Source organism: Syngnathoides biaculeatus, chromosome 6, assembly GCF_019802595.1.
Source record: "Syngnathoides biaculeatus isolate LvHL_M chromosome 6, ASM1980259v1, whole genome shotgun sequence".
Lineage (NCBI taxonomy): Eukaryota > Metazoa > Chordata > Actinopteri > Syngnathiformes > Syngnathidae > Syngnathoides > Syngnathoides biaculeatus.
The window spans coordinates 2,211,807-2,231,699 of record NC_084645.1 but is presented as its reverse complement, the minus strand read 5'-3'; the positions used below and the strand labels follow the sequence as shown (position 1 = coordinate 2,231,699).

General features: G+C 41.6%; 2 protein-coding genes across 8 annotated transcripts; both read right to left on the bottom strand.

The window, feature by feature from the left end:
* Positions 1-252: 252 nt before the first annotated feature.
* On the bottom strand, positions 253-3,294 carry LOC133502311 (ubiquitin-associated protein 1-like). Its single transcript, XM_061822974.1, has 5 exons — positions 3,172-3,294; positions 1,858-2,469; positions 1,348-1,506; positions 486-587; positions 253-387 (listed from the first exon to the last, which is right to left on the bottom strand). Exons 1-5 carry the CDS (start codon positions 3,292-3,294, stop codon positions 253-255), a joined length of 1,131 nt encoding a protein of 376 aa, XP_061678958.1.
* Positions 3,295-7,565: 4,271 nt separating this feature from the next.
* clpxb (caseinolytic mitochondrial matrix peptidase chaperone subunit Xb) lies at positions 7,566-19,519 on the bottom strand. 7 transcript variants are annotated; one of them, XM_061822969.1, is made up of 17 exons: positions 19,406-19,518; positions 19,283-19,337; positions 19,054-19,094; positions 18,503-18,580; positions 16,230-16,390; positions 16,007-16,121; positions 15,247-15,401; positions 14,985-15,144; positions 14,623-14,664; positions 11,676-11,852; positions 11,382-11,546; positions 11,163-11,251; positions 10,707-10,871; positions 10,325-10,624; positions 10,142-10,234; positions 9,491-9,597; positions 7,566-7,843 (listed from the first exon to the last, which is right to left on the bottom strand). In XM_061822969.1, the coding sequence occupies exons 4-17, from the start codon at positions 18,555-18,557 to the stop codon at positions 7,753-7,755; spliced, it is 1,875 nt and encodes a 624-aa protein (XP_061678953.1). In that variant the 5' UTR covers positions 18,558-18,580; positions 19,054-19,094; positions 19,283-19,337; positions 19,406-19,518; the 3' UTR covers positions 7,566-7,752. The 7 variants fall into 7 exon arrangements, with proteins under 7 accessions (XP_061678953.1, XP_061678955.1, XP_061678952.1 ...); XM_061822971.1 differs by lacking the exon at positions 19,054-19,094 and having other exon boundaries at positions 19,406-19,519; XM_061822968.1 differs by having other exon boundaries at positions 19,283-19,507.
* Positions 19,520-19,893: the final 374 nt, after the last annotated feature.

Genomic DNA, 19,893 nt, shown 5'->3' with positions numbered 1-19,893 from the left:
ACAGTTTTCACTTGCAGTCTTAATATAAATCGCCTCATTACAAATACCAAATTGACAGTTTTGTAATCAATAGCTGGCTGGAGTTTGTTCCAGTTATAGTTTAAAAGTCCAATATTTTATCAACATGAAGACAATTTACAGCATTGCAAGAGACAAAGACAACTGCATTAGTAGTCCACAGCTGGACCTTGAGTTTGACACCCGTGCTACATAATTTTTTTTTTTTTTTTTTTTTTTTTTTTTTTTTTTTTTTTAGGTCAAGCGGGTCATTAGTTCTTCAAGAGCCCTTTCGCGATGATTTTCATGAACAAGCAGCACTTCTTTGATGGCACTTTGCTGGAAGCCCATCTCGTTGAACTGAGCCAGGAGGCGCAGAAACTCTGCAGCCTGAAAATAGAATTGCAACTTTAAAATGCTTTTTCCCCATTGGTTCTAGTTCTTCTGATTCTGTATTGACTAAAAGGAGATAAACGGGAAGGAGGCACCTTGCTCTCACAGTTCTGGAACATCTCCAAGGCCTCCTCAACTTGAGCTTCATCATAACCCAACTCGCACAGACCGTTGCAGGCTGCCAGATATTTTAAGAGCTGTCAAAAGAAGATGTTTACATTTAGCAAAATGTATAAATGGAAAGCTTTTCCGTTTAAAAAAATCAAGCCCAAAACTATACGGTCCAAGAAAGAACATTTAAAGGTAGAAACTTTCTAGATTCATAAGCATGAGGAAAAAAAAAAATTTTAAACCTGGATTTAAAAACTCTTTGTGCTGACTTTTGTCAGGAACTTGTGAGCAGCATAGCAGTTAAAAGGTGTTTCTCTGTTTGCTTTGGACTCTGTGTTCCATTATTCGACCGGAGTCACAAACTCAGAGCCCAACTGGGTTTATGTTCCACTAGCACTTGTTTTTTGTATTCAGGACCTATACCGTCTAATGATTTATAGATGAATAGTACAACGTGGAAATTCATTCCATTCCAAAGGTGACTGGGAGCCAGTGTAACAACTTTTGTGTTGTGTTTGTGTTTGTTGTGACCTTTTTGCAACATTTTGAAAGAGTTTGCGCTCTTCAATCCTCTTTTGGGGGGGAGTACAGCCAGAAGACCATTACGATAGTGAAGAGTACTTGAGATATAAGCATGGATGGGTTTCTTCCTATCTGCTTGGCACACGCAAGCCTTCACTCTGGATATGCTTTTCAGATGCTGTCTTCCAATTAGTGTACACGATGTATTGATAGCCAAAACAAGAGCTGTATCTATATTCTATATTTGCTCCTTTTGGAGACTGATCTGCACATTACATCATTTATTTTGCTGGAGTGGGGATGGTTAGACAGATTGTCGCCTACTTTGTCAGGGCTGCTGTATCCAGTCTTTTGGAGAGCCAGGATAGCAGTACGGAGAGGGTATCCTTTGTCCGTGACGGCCTCCAGCAGCTCCCTCTCTTCTTGGCTGAGAGCAGACAGCAGTTCCGTTGCTGAGTCGAGAAATCCTCCAGTCCTGAAAGCCTGTTAAGCATCCACACGAAGAGTAACAAAACACATTCGAGTAAGCAGTGGTGGGAAGTTCCAAAGACAAATTCTCTGCTACTCTAATTAGTACCTGAACATTTTTCTGACAGGTTTTTGGGATTTTACTCTCTTCATTTGTTGCCAACCAATCGGAGGGCACATCGAAACGAACAACCGGTCACAATCACACCTACCCTGAACTATGAGATTCGCTGGTAATGCACACCGTGAGGACCACAGGAAAGTTTTAGTGCAGGGAACGTTTGTTATCAAGAACTCAAAGGTCCGGGGCTCGTTGGTGCGAAAAGGGTCTCTAGAGACTTTGGGAGGATGGAAAAAGAAACCAACCTTATGCCTGCGGTTTCTGATGACCGGGCCTGCTGAAGAGGGTCGCTGCTGCTGCTGCGCCCTTCCTGGAGGGGCCCCAGCCGTCGGATTGTTTTGGGGGTGTAATCTGCCCACAGCGCTCTGTGCACGCTGCTTCTTCTTGGTGGCCTTCGGTCCTGGAGAGTAGAGGCCGTACTCAGAAGAGGTCAAGGCCCCTCTGTGGTTCTTCAGGTTCTTCTGTGACAACTCGGGCCTGCGGCACTCGGCGGGAAGACCTCGGTGCGTGTCTTTGATCCTGGAGATGGTGGCGGTGCGCGGGCGCTCTCGGCCCTTGGTGGCCTCCTGAGGACCATCTTCAGGGGACGAGCCTTCGTTGTCCTCACAGTAGCCGTCTTCTTCGTCCGAGTCGGATCTGCGGAAGCCGAGAGAGCGACGGTGTGGCCAGTGGACGTCTGCGGAATTCAGGCTGTAACTCCGGCGCCGAGGTTTGGAGCCCCAAGGGTCGCTGGTCCTGTGGGTGTCCCCGTAGCACTCAGGAGGGCCGCTGAACATCAGCCAGTAGGGGGGGCAGGATGGAGCCTGATGGAACGGCTGCTGACCTGTTAATATCAGCTTCTCCAGATTGAAGCCGTACTGCACAAAAAAGGAAAAGTAGGAAACCTTACCGCAAAGCCGTTCCTTATACAGGAATGCAAAAGTAGGCACACGCTTTTAGCCGTTCCTTGTCATGTTTTATTTCTTTATTTTCCACCAGTTACACATTTTCCGTCCAGAAAATGTTCTACAGCAATTAAAAAGGGAGCGCTTATTAGTCCACTGTACCTTCTTTTGCAGCCGTGCAATACACGTAAATCTACGATGTAGTCACTCATCTATAACAACATGCTACAGAACACGTGCACTTGCTAATATAGCAGTTTTTATGTTTAAAAAAAAAAGTCCACTGTATATCACAGTGTATTAATAATGCAAAGATTAAGGCAGTGTTTCAAAATTTAACATACGTGAACAACATTGAATTAATACTAGAATTAAAAAAAAAAGATGGGTGGCTGTAAACTAGAGAGGTAAACATATACTGTGTAGGCTGTTCAGTAAGTCACTGTGACAGTCAATATAGATCTCGTTATGTAACGCCTGTAAGCTATTCTGAAACATCTCTCAATAAAAATTTAACAGCAACTTTCTGAAGACCGATTTCTCATTTTATAAGCCATAGACCAATAATAACAATTTTCATGAATGTGTTGTATATGTCACATCAGTGAGACTAAAAGAACTTAACAACGATTGTAGTTGTATGACTGCACGTATACGTAGAGGGCACCTCCTGACCTGAGTTTCCCGCATTATTCGAGCACAGTCAGGCACGGAGATGTCTGGAGGAGTCATCAAGTAGACATCCTGCCCCAGTGACCCCAGAGGCGTTCCAAACGGGACGTCTTCCAGAGTGTTCATCGTCTCCAATGCAGCACCTCCATCGGTGGAAAAACACAAATGTCGGAGCATTCTTCTTTGCAGGACAGATTCTGGTTTCTATCTTTCCCAGCACTTACCTCGTTCGGGCGTTTGGCCTCAGGTGGGCTGAAGATGAATGAGGAGTGAATGAGTGCAACGGGCGCGGTCACGTGGGTTAAACCTCACTAAGCTGCATTATCACAGAGCTTGTTTATCGCTCGTATCGGCCGACATTTGTAGTAACCCCAACCAGGAAGGTTGAGAACAACAATGGGGAATTTCTTGTCAAGACAATAATTCTTAATAACAAAATAAAAATTTAAAAAAAAAAAGGGCTGAGACTCAGCATCTACTTGTGAATGGTAAATTTTACATATATAATATCTCTTCTTCTTCCTTCTATTATCTAAATTCAAAGGTTTTAGGAAACAGGCAATTGTCAATTTAATGCAAACGTGAGGGCGGATTTAGGTTACACTTTGGGAAAAGATGAGGACATCACTTTGCATGGATTAGCAGATTGCATAAATGGAACACAAGTTTACGTCTGCCAGACTCTTGTGTACAGTGGATGTAAAAAGTATACACACCCCATTCAAGTAGCAGGTTTTTGTGATTTGAAAAATAAACAAAGATGAAGCATTTTAAAACTTTTTTCCTGTACAAATCAATTGAAAAATGTTTTAATCTTTTGCTTTTCCATCACTAATTTAATCTAGAATCTTCATGCATCCATCAATTTTCAACAAGGTAAAATTATTGAAATAATGTGGTTCCACAGGTGTGCACAGCCTTGTAACTGGGTCATAGCTGCATTTAGAAGGTGTCAATCACAGATAAACACATGGTAATTGGTCTATTTATATAGTGTCTTTATTTACACTGTCAGAGTGGCCAAAGACTTACATGAATTCCTTGTGTGTTGTTGCATAATTAGCCATTAATTCTGATTGTGATTCAGATTTCCCCACACAGTCATACATTAAGAATTGGCTACTGCTATGCAAAGCACTGGAGCAAATTGGGGTTCAGCCCAAGGACAAAATGAAGATAGACGGTCAGAGCTGGAATTTGAACCGGTCACCCTTCGGTTACCGGACAACAAGTGCGACCTACTGAGCCATGAATGTAATCTGCCCGGAACTTTTGAGAATCACTGGAGTTGAGCAATGTAACAAACTACAACCAATGGGGCAATCTTTTGCCACTCAAGAGTTCAAATTCGACAAAGTCACAGGGCCAGTCAGCCGACTGACAATAAAATCAGCATTTTTCCATTTGCTTATTAGTAATGATCAACTTCTCTGGTGAGGATGATGTATTTAAATTACCAGTATGAGGGATTTCTTCTTGGTGATGGCACAGTTGCATGTTATGTTTTTGTTGTGTGTTTGATCATTTTGACATGGAAATAGTAGTATTAAGAGGATTAACTCCGTAAGCCAGGTACTAAATATAAATATTGGGCCCCTTCTCAAATTATGATATTTTGCATAGTAAATAATATATGATAATTAAATATTTAATAATTAATAGAATAATTTTTAATTAATTCAATCATCAACCAAACGTAAATAGACAAATATAACTGAGGTATGTTAAAAAATGCTGCACTTAGATGTTGATTTCATTTACTAAAGAAAAAAAGCTATTCACGGTTAACCTGACCCGATGTGAAAAAGTGATGAATTAAATTAAATCATGAATTGTGACTAATCACAATTTTGGTGAATGGTTTTCACTGATCACACCCAAGCCTGGCTATCTCCAGACCTGTTTAGTCACAAAATGACAAACAGAACATGTCTGACAAAATCAAGTCAAGAGAAAATATATTCAAAAGCTACAACAAAATGACACATTACAGAGAAAATCAAGGAGTTGAAAAATAAATTAATTGGCATGTAGAAGTCAGGAAACTGTCACAGAAGCAATTTCAAAGCTTGAGGATTCCAGTGAACCACAGGAAAGAGAGGGCCATTATCCTGAGATGGAGAAAACATGGAACCTAGATAAACCTACTCGGGAGAAACCGGCCTACAAAGATTATTGCAAGAGAACAGAAATTACTCATCCAAGACTCAACAAAGTAACTCTGGATAACGTTTAAAGAACTGCAGGCCGATATTCAGGATACAAGAGACTGGGCAAAATTCACATCGATGGCATCAAAGACAAGGAGGAGGAAAGCGGAGTTGTCGGCAGGAGAAGAGTATTGCACAGAGCCTACAAGTGAGTGCAGGGACTATGACAGGAAAAGCTCAGGAGTTGGTTGGCATGATGATTAGGAGAAATGTTGATTATTGTGCATGCACGAGAGCAGGTGGAAAGGTAGTAAGGCTAGAAGTTTAGGAACAAGGCTTAAATTATTTTACCATGGAGTTGATGGGAAGAGATATTTAAAAGGAAGAGCTGGTTAAGAATGTCTTGGAGGTGAAAAGAATACCAGATCAAGTGATGAGGTTGGAATTTGAAATTGGTAGAGAAATATGTTAGAAAAGTACAGGACATGAATGAGGGCAACAGAATAGTGGTGAGGTGTGCCATAGATGACAGAAGAATTTAAGGTGGAGGTAGGACTGCATCAGGGATCCATTCTGAGCCCCGTCCGGTTTGCTGGGGTAATGGATAGGCTGACTGATGAGGTTAGACTGGAATCCCCTTGGACCATGATGTTCGGAGATGACATTGTGATATGCAGTGAAAGCAGGGAGCAAATGGAGGAATAATTAAAAAGATGGAGGCACGCACTGGAAAGGAGAGGAATGAAGATTAGCCAAAGTAAAACAGAATATATGAGCGTGAATGTGAGGGGCGGAGGAAGAGGAGTGAAGCTCCAGGGAGAAGAGATAGCGAGGGTGGACGACTTCAAATACTTTGGGTCAACAAGCCACAGCAATGGTGAGTGTGGTAAGGAAGTGAAAAAACATGTCCGAGCGGGCCGGAACAGCTCGCGGAAGGTGTCTGGTGGTCTATGCGACAGAAGAGTATCCGCTAGGATGAAGGGCAAAGTTGAGGAAAAAACAGCGGTGAGGCCAGCCATGATGTACGGATTAGAGACCATGGCAACGAAGAGACGAGAGGAAGCAGAACTGGAAGTGGCAAAAATGAAACGAGATTTTCGCTGGGAGTGAAAAGGTTGGATAGGATTAGAAATGAGCTCACAAAAGGGTATGTCATAGCATACATGTATAAACACACGCGGCAAATGAACACTAATGGTTAAATTCTATACAGATATACATTTTATTTATATTTTGAACAATTTCATTGTATGTGAGGAGGTTCCTAATGGTGCTCTGTAACAGACCTCAGAGATTTTTTAGAAAAGGCATCTTAAAAGCAGGGAGATGGCTCTAGTTTAACCATGGCATAGCACAATTTAGGAGTACAAGCAGTGTGGTTCCCGTGATCATCATCTTAAATGAAAGACCACCCGATAGCAACAAAATATGACATCACAAAATGACATGCGAGACACATTAAAAAAAAAAAAAGAGATATAGATTTTGGGGTGTCCTTCACACATTTTTTTTTTCTAGAGAATTTGTAGACTGGTGAACACTTATGATGTACTATAAAGAGAAATAAACATAAGACATTTATGAACTTAAACCTTATTTGTTAAATAGCCCGAGTATGTGATAAACATGTATACATATGTATGTACAGTATCTTTCTTAAAAAGCAGGCTGGACACCAAACATGAACTAATAACCATCTGCTTAATTAAAAGCTCGCAATCATTTTTCACCTGCTTGGTTTGTTGCGCTGCTCCTGTTTCTTTTGCTTCACTTCGCTACTTGTTCTTTTTGTAGAGGTCGTCAAAACCAATTGCTGCCACAACAAATCCGCACAATAGTAATAATAGTGTGGGCAGCATTATGCCAATGGTGACAAAGAGTTTATCATCAAAATATTGATGCGCTCATGGAGTATCATGCCCTCCTGATATAAGGCATGACTGGACATGGACACCCCACCCCGGCATGCACATCGATTCATTTTCTTTCCCTTGTCATTGGAAGGCCAGTCACAAGAGAGGAAAAAAAAAACGTGCTATAAATGCTCTCTCACGAATAAAAAAATGTATTATCTTTATATAGATAAAATGTTGACAATCACCAGAGATTGAAATAATTGTATAAAGGTCCAACCTGAGAGTGCGCTCCTTGACACACATTCGCGCACACGCAGATGCGGACACACACACACACACACAACACACACACACAACACACACACACACACACACACACACACACCACACACACACACACACACACACGACCCGAAGTTGTCACACCACTTGTTCATGATGCCCACACCCTCAGTCACAACCGCCTTCATTATCGTTAATAAAATGTTCATTTTTGTTTGTGGGGCCTCTAACAAAACCCAGAGCTGGTATCCAAAGGCTAGTAGCAAAGTGTCTTTGTGTGAAATGGATGACAAGATTCAGTTGTTAGCAGCGTCCGCCTGTCGGGGCCAGTTCTCCTCCTCGATGCCAGAATCATAGTCCTCTTCTGCCTGCTCCTTGGCTGGAGCTCTGCAACACACATTGAGAACCCGTCTAAGTTTATGACAAAACCAGGTACATTAATACTCACTCATAATGATTGTGGTTTAAGGATTAGGACTCCCCAGTCAGCACTGCTTTTTTTCTCCATTGTATTTTCACCTTGTCTTGTAAATCCTCCAGTGTTACCTTCAGAGTCATTTGCTTTTGGTGTTTGTCTGAATTCCACTTCCTCTTCGCTCGGTTACTTCATCCACAAAAAACTAAGCTTTTTTTTTTTTCTACTGGCCTGAAACTGGTCCAGCTCGTTGTTGAGTTGCTATATATAACGCATGAGTTCAGTGGTATGATGGTAGCAACAGGGTATACTGTAGATGACTGTCAAGAATTTTGAGGGGTAATTGCAATATGTACCAGAAGGCATTCAGAATACAGTATACCATAATTCCCTGCCTACAGAGTGCACCTGGTTATAAGCCTCACCCAGTACATTTGTAGAGGAAATACCATTTGGTACATACACACGCCACAGCTAGGATCGCAACCGGTTACAAATAACCGGTTATAACCGGTTTTTGTTTTTTTAAAACCGAAACCATAATCGGACTTTTGAAATCGGTTAAAATTTCCAATCATTTCTTCCGGTTCCGGTACTCCACATTGCGGTATTTTTTCAACATCATTTCCACTTTTTTCAAGTTTCGCTGTTAGAGTAAAGTTGGACTCAAAAGAACACTCAGTTAAATCAAAGAAACATCAAACATGGCATTGAGGAAACGCTCGGTATACTTTCATGCCCTTTCTGAAAGTCTGAAAGAAGAATGTTAACATTAAAACATTTTTACAAAGAAAAACCCCAAAAATGTAACTTACTCGAGTGCGTTGTTGAAAGCCACATTCAACAAGCTTGTTTGTCAATATTGTATACAAACGACCCCATTACCGCGGAGTAAATTAACGATCAATGGTGTAGCGCCGGAGAAAAGGAGTCGGAGGCGGCGTGTCGGACACAGGAACAAAACTTGTTTTATTGGCAGACATCAAAACACTACTCGCATAACGGGGGGAACTCTGTGAACTCGTCACTCCGGAAAAAACAGTCCGTGTGGAACCCCGCACCCCAACTCGAGGTCCCGCGGGTGAATTTTGTAAACAGCACAATGGTACCGGTTTTAAAACCGGTTAATCGTTTTTTTTTCCTACAGCTGTTCGGTTAAAACCAGTTATGAAAGTAAGCAGTTTTTTGCGATCCCTAGCCACAGGTGTGTAAAATCCACAAGTGCCCACATTGAAACACGAGATATTTACAAAGAAAGACAGTACGCAGAGTGTTTAACACTAACGCTAGCGCCGCTCTAACAGGGCCGGTTAAAAAAAAAAAAAAACACATTGGTAAAAATCACTGAGACATGGCAGTAACATGCTAGCGCAGCACTAACAGGGCCAGACCGGTAAAAGTCCCTTCCTCGGCACATATGTTCCACTGGTCTCACGCTTACATTTTCTGCTCTTGTGCCCCCTTGCGGCCATTAGAAAAAAAAAACCGCACAAATTAGCCGCGTGGCCACATAAACTGCAGGGTTGAAAGCGTATGGGGAAAAAAGTCACGACTTATAGGCCGGAAATTACGGTACATGGAAAGTGGCACTGGCAAAAAAAAAAAAATAATAAATTCACCTGACGTATCTGGGCTGCGTCTTCCCTTGAACGACATCTTTGTTCAGCTCGACAGCCATGATGTCAGAGTGTGGCACCTCAAACATTGGCTCCAAGAGAAGCTTTTCCTGAACAACAAATACATTGTTAAGTCGGGGGGAAGCTGCGAATATTTTTTGATTCACTTATTCTTCCAGAATATCCTATGGATTGATCCAGTAATTAGATACTTATATTGTTATATTATATTTTTTCACGAAATGTGCATGTTAGGTAGATTGTCACCATCCTTGCATAACACACAATAATATCTATGACTTTGAGTGTGTGGGGCTTTAAAAAGGTGGGCATGGCCGGAGAGTGACGTGGGATAAAGCAAATGAAAATTGGCTGGTGTGAGCGATGGGGAGCAGCTGGCTGCTAACTAGTGAAATTTGGAAGCAGAGATTTTGCTTCAACATTTTTTGCATGATCAATTCAGCCCCAATTCTTTAGATATCCAGCTCTTACATGTGCATCACTTTTGTCATGTTGAGTCATGAATCACTCTGGTTGTGTTCACCTGCCCCATGCACCAGTGCGATACAAAACGGTATCGAAATCAATTTTTTGTAACTCTGCTTTATAATAAGTACGAAGAAGGAAACTGGCACAAAAAGCAGAATTGCACACCATGATTGATCTGAGCCCACGAGCTCCAGTTTTTCTCTCCAGGGCCATGCGAGCAATGGCCTTCAAGGCATCTTGGGTTACATTGAGGTCACACTTGAAAATAAATGAAAAAAAAAAAAAAAAGACAGCTGTTAATTTACTGCAAAATATGATGAGTTCAAAGCAGCAGGTAGATACACTTACTTTATCCATGCTGAACAGAGCCTGGTACTGTGGGACCACAGCATTGCGTGGCTCTGTCAAAATGCGGACCAGTGTTTCTTCATCCAGGCTGTGGAGCGGAACCACCACAGGGAGACGGCCCACGAACTCCGGGATCATTCCAAATTCAATCAAGTCTCTGGCCTCGACGTGCTTCAGCAGCCTATCCTTCTCCTCGATTTCTGCCACCGTATCCGTCTCACCGCTAGTGTTGGCCAGGTCCGCTGCAGCTGCCGCGCGGCGCCCTTTCCCCAAATTGGATGGGGTCCCAAAACCTAAATACTGTACAGAATCGCAATGATTAAAGCAGAAGCACAAAAATATGAACAGTCCACATGTTTTTAGAAAGGCATGTAAAAATTACCTTCTCGTTCTTTCTTCTGCTGATGATTCTGTCAAGTCCATTGAAGGCACCGGAGGCAACAAAAAGGATATTTGTTGTGTCCACTTGCACCGTCTCTCCTCTCAACTTCCTGGAGTTTTTCTCAGGAACATTGACAATTGTACCCTCTAAGAGCTTAAGCAGCCCCTGACGGGAAGACAAAAATGCAAAATTGAAAACGTGTACAAGACAATAAAAAAAAGCTGCTTTTCAACATTCGTGGGCAGCGTCCAATTTTTGGGACAGTTATTTCCCTTTCGTTCCTTACCCAACATGGCTGCCTCAAGTTATCATATAACTTAACCATAAACGAAAAAGAAGTGTTATTTCCATGATTCTGGCCTGTTAGGAGACTTTTATCTCAATAAAGCAAAAAACAAAAAATGCCACCCAGCCCATGAATGGGTAAATGTTGAAGAGCTGGACTTGAAATTTCACCTGCTGGACTCCCTCTCCTCCCACATCTCTCAGTTGATGGATACCGGGCACGCTGCCGATCTTGTCCACCTCATCCAGAAACACAATACCTGCAGATAAAACATCCAAGTTGGAATATCATTTACTACAGCTCTGCTACACATAAACATAGTAAACATTTTGTCAAGTCCTGAGGTTGTGGGTGCTCGAATGTGTGCCTCCTTTCCCCAGTCCAACCACCTTGCTGCGCTTTCTCCACAGAGTAGTTGGCATCTTGCAGCAGTTTGGCAATCACCGACTCGATGTCTTCTCCCACATAACCGGCTTGAGTCAGTGTGGTGCAGTCACATATCGCAAAGGGAACATCCAGACAGCGAGCCAGCGTTTGTGCCAGCAATGTTTTCCCTGTGCAAACATTGGCATTAACATTAGCGGGTCAAAGTTTTCCTCATCTCTGAATGAGGTTGGCCCGCTTTGCAGTCAGCAATCTGAGCTACTGTACAAGTGGAACATTGCGTTGTGAGCACGCAGTACCTGAGCCAGTTGGACCAAGAAGTATGATGTTGCTCTTCTCCAGTTTAATGTCGACATGTGTGGAGTCCAGGACCTCCCCGCCCCTTCTCTCTTGGGGTGCCTGCTGGCTGCTCTGCTGCTGCATGGACGCTCCCAGAGCGTTGCCGTGAGGGCTGATCCCGGCTATCTGCAGTAGCTCTACAACAACAAAACAAAATGAGCTTGATGAGATTTAATGACGTACTTACTCAATTTTACAGAAGAAACCTCACCAACAACAATGGGGAACTTGAGGCCTTCTACTTTAGCCACAAGGTGGACTCGAAAATTTAAAAAAACTGAAAAGGGTCATTGCTTCGTTCATCAGAGCAATGAGCTTCAGTGAAGAGGCTAAAAATACACAACGGAATCCCTACCAGCCTGGGTATGTAAAATGAGCCATGGCAGGATTCTAAATAGCAAACTTGAGATGTCAATGTAGGTCAGTGGGATACTTCATCTTATTGTCTGGTGAATGACTGGCACAGTTCTGATATATTATACGAGGGAGGTCAAGCCAAAAAGTGCATACTAGCTGTCATATAATTTCACATTTCTAAAAGTGGACCGCTAATCTACTCGTCACTTTTATGGACAATGCTTACCAGATTTCATAATTCGTCAACCTGATTATAATAGTGAATGTAATTTACATCACATTACTGTATATTCAATTGCGGTGGTAAATAATAAATATATGAACAAATCACTATGTACAATTATAAAAATGAATTTCAACAAATGACTTCTCTAAATCAACGCCTTGCCTCTAATAATAGGCTCGTACAAAGTGAATGAAAGCTTTCAGCCACTATTAGAGAAATACTGTGTATTGTGTAATAGTGCGATATGATTCAATAAATCTACAACATGCATAATATTAGTACTACTACTATTATTATGCCTCTGGACTAATGTTTTGTTTCTTCTTAAGACAAATGATGAGTATTTTACAGTTCATTTGTTCACAACTGGGCAACATGGCGAACAACTGGTTAGAACATCTGCCACACAGTTCTGAGGACTGGGGTTCAAATCTCAGCCCAATGCCTGCATGGGTTTTCTATGGGAATTCCGTTTTCATCACACTGCCTCAAAACATGCAGGGTAGGTTAAATGAAGACTCTAAACTGCTCACAGGTGTGAATGTGAACGGTTGTTTGTTTATATGTACCCTGCGATTGGCTGGCAACCAGTTCAGATAGGACCCCGCCTCTCGCCCACAGTTAGCTGGGATGGGCTCCAGCATACCCACAACCCAAGTGAGGAGAAGCAGAACTGAAAATGGATGGTTCTCAACTCTTGTTCCCCTGTGGCCCAAATTATCTGACTTCAGATCCAATTTTATAAACGTAGAGAATGATCAATATTAAAAAAAAATAATGGATAAGAAACTTTTAAACAAAAAGCTTGCATGTTGAAATTATCTTTCAGAGCATTTAGGGGAAATCCACTGGTTTGAATTAAAAATGTATCCAATGGGTCATGTAATATGTACTCCATTTTGACAATATGATGTTAAATCCTCTCTCATTTAATAGTGTTTTGAGAAGATTTTTATCGACAATTACAAATTTTCAGGGGCGCTGCCATTTTCGCGTGTCACATGACTTACGTGTGCATATGTGAGGTGTACCGTGCCGCAACAAAGGCTTGCTTACATGGGACATCATTTACGCCCAGCGCTGATTTCTCGGATTTATCCTCGTCTGATGAAGAAATAGCAGTATTGGTTGATTGGGAAGACGGAGGAATACTTCCATACAAAGCTGTGAGCAGAGGCCCTCACGGCAGTAATGGAGCCAGCAATCCGGCTTGGTGGTGTCTGTTCCCTGCATAACACGTGTCACTCACTCCTTTTTCCTCCGCATTGTGGAGGAAGAGCCGACATCGAAGGATCAAAAAGCGACGTCGCTATGAACGCTTGGTTGCCACAAGCCAGTTTTCCGTGTAGTAACTTTTTTGACACCTCCCGCTTGAAACCCACACATGCACGTCCTCCGTCCCGCCCGCGCACGGGCTATGGCCAGGGCTGCCGGTGGAGAGCTCAATCGCGCAGGGCGCCCTGCCACAGCTGAGCCAGGTCCTGCTTAATTCCGATAACAAATGAGACTCTGCCATGCTAACTAGTTACGCGGCCCGTGGCGGCTTGAGCAGCACCGCTCACGGCTGTGTATGGAAGTATTCCTCCGTCTTTCCGATTAACCAATATTCCTATTTCTTCATCAGATGAGGATAAATCCAAGAAATCAGCGCTGGGCAAGCCTTTGTTGTGGCACGGTCCACGTCACATCCGCGCACATATGTCATGTGACTAGCGAAAATGGCAGCGGCCCTGAAAATTCGTAATTGTCGATAAAAATCTTCTCAAAACACTATTAAATGAGAGAGGATTTAACATCACATTGTCAAGAAAGAGTACATATTAAATGACCTACTGGATACATTGTTAATGCAAACCAGTGAATTTCCCCTTTAAGTACAACACAAACTGCATGGACAAAAATAAATGTCAGTTTAATCACAAAAAGTAAATATTTGTATGGAAAAAATCCACACTATGAATCCAAAAACAAGGAGTGCATTTTTTTTTTTTTTTACAACTGGTCTACGACCCACTTTTAGGTCCTGACCAACCATTTAAGAATCACCGATTTAGACAACTGCGGTGTGCTATAAGCTCTATGCTATTTAAGAGATGTGAATGTACCTAAAGTAGAATTATTTTTTTTTTGTAAGAGAATGTAATTGTGAAATATTGATTTTAAAATATCACTATTCCCAAATATCAATCTGTTATTGGACAGACGTGCAAAAAAAAAAAAAGAATCTGGTCTGTAAATTTTGGCATTTGTGCAACGTACGGCAATTAACTAGCAAAGAAATAAAAGCTGCACGTTGGAAGCATGATGGCGGCCCGACCACTTACTTGTGAATCTGTATTCATCCTCTCGTCTTCTCATCTCTAGCTCTACAGAGAGAGGATCAAAGTGCTCATATCAATATTATCATTAGCACTATACACGCTTGCAACACAGTGCATTCAATGCAGTTCATACTGTGTGACATCATCATTGAACAAATGCCAAACTGTACAGCCAAAAAAATATGGAACGTTACGCAAGGACCATTGTCATTTTACATTGCAAGTAGGGGGCTCTTAACTTAACCACATCTAGAAAGCAACTCATTTATTTTAAATCTGGATAAACTTCCGATTCTTCTTTTTCAGATCCTTAAATATAAAGCTTCGAAAAGAAATATTACACGAGTAAAAAATGCAGTACTGACCCCGAGGTGTCAGAGAGGGCTGTTTTTCCACCTCCACCTGCTGGCGACTGCCAGCGGGGATGTTGTTGTAGATGCGCTTGTAGTGATTGTACACAGCCACAGCCAACACCTTCTTAGCAAATGACTGCCCCACAACATACTTGTCAAGGTAAGCGTATATCTGAGGGGTAGGGGGTCAATTAGCATTGATGTAAATGACATTTTTTTTCTTAAATGTGGATGGAACGGCATTCATATCTTATTCATTTTGTTTGTTTCTCACCTTTTTAGGAGGAGGGGGAGGTTTCTGTGCAAACGCCAGTTTGACAGCCTCCGCAGCAGACTCAGCCTCTTTGTTTAGTCCCTTCTTGGAGTCCGTCTCAGACAAAACCACAAAAAAGTGGTGGCATTTTTCGCATTTCACAAAACGTGTTGATGCTTAAAGAAAGAGACAACCAGAAAAACACCAATTTAGACATGAGCAATTTAAAAATGAAGCTGAAACATTTTATCTCCCAAAAAATATGTACATTTTGGAAATAATTAATTAATGAGCTATTAAATAGAAAGTGTGATACTTAAGTGCACAATCTAATTTGCTCCAATATAATATGAGGATTTGATTGACATCTTTGGAGAGTAGTTAAACAAGACGTTTGTGGTGTGTTTAGTTTCAGCATGGATGCCTACGTTATGTCGACCGCCAAACAGCACGCTTGAGGTTATTTAGATTGGCAGGCATGATTTTTGGTTTACTCTCGACTGGAACAGTTTGAGATCCGACCTCGGAAATTCATGTGGTATAATTATCCTATTTCCAAGAAGACTGGAATGTAGCGATTGGTCACAGCCACATTGAGTTTGAGTGACATGCTGAAAGATTACACAATCAGAGCAGTGCGGAAATATTGCATGTACACAAATTGAATTTTCAAATGTAACTGATGCAAACTTTCATATTTTGAGCATCAGGTTATGGATAGTTTTTTTGCCAAGCCACTCCTCCAAACTTGTCACCTCGTGCTATTGTCATGTTTACTCACAAACAAATGTTTCCACATGTGTGCAGGGGTCCCCACATTTGGGGCATCGGAGTTGACTCCCTCCCTTGCCCGATCCTCCAGAACCCGAGCCCCTCTTCGCCTCACTGATGCTTTTCTGTGGAAACATGATATAAAGTTCATTTACATTACTACCATTTCCAAACAAGTCCAAAGCCGAGGGGCCATAACAATGACGAGTCAATGAGTGTTTCCAGACAATCACCTTTGCGCCATCGCTTCCGCTGTCCTTTGTGGTGCCGTCTTTGGAGGCAAAGCAGACGGCGGTCTCGGAAAACGATCGCACCCGCACAGGGGGAGGTAGATGAGCGTCCCTGGAACCATGACGACTCAGAGAATAAAACTGCAACCGAGAGCAGGACAATCCTGGAGTGGAGAGAGCAACGCACCCGTTGGCTCAAAATGTTCAATAAATGTTAAATACAAGACTAGTCAAAGAGCTATAAAATTGACAAAAAAAAAAAAAGTAGTTCATTTGTGTAAAATTATCATTGGTAGTGAGGTTTTTTGTTTGCATTTTTCCCTGGTTCCAGCTAAAGGTAAATTAATAAAAACAAACTTGATTTGTCTCAGAAAGTTTTATAGCTGACATATTGTTTCTCATTGTACTACTTGAAAAACAATGACTCATTACAGCTTCAGTACGTAACGTTTAAACCAAGGTATGGAGGGAACTGTGAATTTAGGGAAACTCTTCAACCTTCTCCATACTCATGTGTGGTTTCATCACTATAACTCATAATACGATGTGTCCCACATGTTTATGACACCCACCCCTGCCTTAACTGTAGTGATGAAAGGAAATATATTCCCTCTGATTACCACTCTTTTTACACTGGAGGCAAAAATTGTCCTAAATAATTTTAAATCATACATGAACAATATTATACTATTGCCAAAGCAGATAAATTGACTCGTTAAATCAGGGGTGTCTAAGTCAAATTCACAGTGGGCCAAAATTTTAAATTTAACAAAGGCGCAGGTTAAGGTTGAACAAATGAACCTTTTAATATGGAACCAAACAAGTGTGTAATACTGGTAGTACCGGCGGGCCAGCTCTAATATTAATTTGAGATTTGCCTCACGGGCCAGAGTTTGACACCTATGCATTAAATGATGCAATCATTATGGTGTTGGTGTGGGTTAGTATGTTTGCTCATTTATCCAGATACTTAACTGATCAGCCACAGGTTAAAACACTAATTGGCCACAACAATACCCTTGCAAAATTTTATGAGATCCAACTCAAAGCTGCTTCAAAATGACTAAAGACATTCATGCTCTGTTTTTGACAGACTTATTATGTTTTGGACGTTTGTAGTGAGGAAGAACTCATAGTAACAGCTGTTTCAAATATCGTAGTTTCCCAGTAAAGTAACAAACCTAATTGAAATATCACCAACAATGTCAAAAGTGCATTTTGCCTGTCCTGTCTGCTACAGCTGAGGCAACTGATTTAAATGGATCCCAAACTGCTGCGGCAAATTAATGTGTCGTGATCAAATATTGATTAAAAAAAAAATTAAGATGCAAATATTTTCTTTCTATGCCACTTATGTATCGTGACAGCCTGAACACATGGTGTTCAATGAGATGCCAGAAGGTAAAATAAAGCCATTACAATTCATACAATAGCTTTGAGGTGAATTATACACACTCAGTTTGCACACTAAGTGTATTTGCAAGTGTCCTGAAGCAAGATCATGCCCATTATTTCAGTCTGTGTACATGGCTTTTAGTGACATTTCTTGTTAAGTTGTGTGTCATGAGAATTTTTACAATACAGGACTATATATATACACCTTGGCTCGTGACAGGTAGCAGTGCATCATTACAGTAACTTGTTGAATAAATTGCACTTCAACTAGTATCAATTTATACAGCCATGAATTTATTTTATAAAATATATTTTAACTCAAATTCTATTTTTGAGCAAGGCAATATCAGAATTTTCACATTAGAATTTTCATTTGTCTATGACTGATGGCAATAAAAAATAAAATACAAATTATAAAGTTAGTCGCCAGTTAGAATAGTTTCGTTTTCATTGAATATGTAGTCAAATAATTATTTATTGGGAGAACTAGCTTTTACTTTCACGTAAGTCATTTTCTTCTAAAGCAACGGCAACATTTGGCTCCCTTCTCTCCTGACCTCTCGCATCGGTTCGATAAAGGTTGGGTAACACGTCGAGTTCGCGACAGTGAATATATGGCCATCGCATTTCGGTTACGTGTCGTCACAAAGTTAAATAACAAAATACCTTCAGGAATCCACATGCCATAATGTGGCAGTCCATCAAAATCGTTTCGCCTGTCCGACACGCTGCTGACGGGGGGGCGAAAAAATAGCATCGCGCTTTTGGCAACATGACATGTCATTCCAAAGTGCCATCTGGGTTAGCGCGAGACCTACTTTTTCACTGCAGCTTAGCAAAACAACGTCATGTAGCTTTAGCCCCTTCCTTTCCTTCCTTACCTCGATGAGCTGAATTCAGGAACAACCTTGCAGCCGAAGTGCACGGGCAGGACATTCCTTTTCTTTTGTGTCAAAACCCTGAAAACAGATTTTATATGTATAAAAAAAAGCCCGCCCGACACGATTAAAGAATGTGTTTGCTCTACTCGGAGCAGCAAGTCGAGTGCGTGCAACGCTCAACCATTTCGTAACTCCAACGTCACCGTTAGCACTAGCATACTAGGTCATTGGCTAATTAAATATTTTACCTTCTGTGTTTTGTTTCTTGAACAACGCGAAACACACAGACTAACTGCAAAATTACCCTAGAATATAGCTGCAGACCCAAACCTACAAAAAGAAAAACGGGCTATAATTATAGCGATATGAAACGTAGCTTAGCAAGGTTACGTGACCAGGTAACTGCGAACTAGCATATGCTAGGCCCAGGCCGGCGTCACATAGCAGTTGTCACTCATCAAATGACTGGTTTGAAAGGTAAATGTGGTGAAGTTCACACACACAAAAAAAGTGTTGATAACGAAACATATGTCATTTGTGGTTTTACTCACGGAGAACGATGAAACCAGCTGCAACCGTAGCGGCTCCAATGCTCCAAATATAAAAAAAACAAAAGAGCTTTTACTAATTGTCAGTCTCCGCTCAATGTGACAGGTCCGCCTAAGTTGACATAATAATATCGCAATGGCAGTCGCACGAAATGGAAAGCGTTGGCTTCTTCGAGCCGCTGCTTCCCCACAAGGTGTGATGTAAGAGTGATGTAGTAGCTCGGTTACCCACCACTCACTAGCTAGAAAGCTAACTAGCTAGCTCGCTGCACGTAGGAGTGATTTCGCTGTGGAGTAACATGGAGGCTTGGTTATACAGTCAACACCCATCCACTGTGTTTGAGATTTACTGTACTTGCTCAACAGAGGAGGAGGAGGTGTTGTTCTTCGAGAGAAACCAAAATCAACGGCATATTATGCGTATGTGGTACTTCTGCTGCGTTGACGCTAGAGGGCGACAACGTCTTCGGTGACGACACTTGCATTATACCGTGGACCCTGTCGGTCATTGCCCGAGTCGCTGATCTAAAAAAAAAAAGTAATAATAAAAGACTGGATGGCTCATTGGCCAACAAAACTGAAGTAGCCATCCGCCGTCTTGATACTCCCAAAACAGCCATGCCGACCTGTGCCCCGACAGCGATTAACTGCATTGATTGCCAGTTTCGTGTGAAAACATTCCACAGGAAAGTTAGAAAGATTTACTTGGAAACTGTTAAAGTTTGTTTGTAAATTTTTTTTGCTTTTTTTTCCTGATGAGCTCAATTCACTTGAACAAAGTTTTGTTTACGGTTGTTGTTCACTATTCACTCTTTGCTTCACGTTTATAGGCCGACGGTTTTT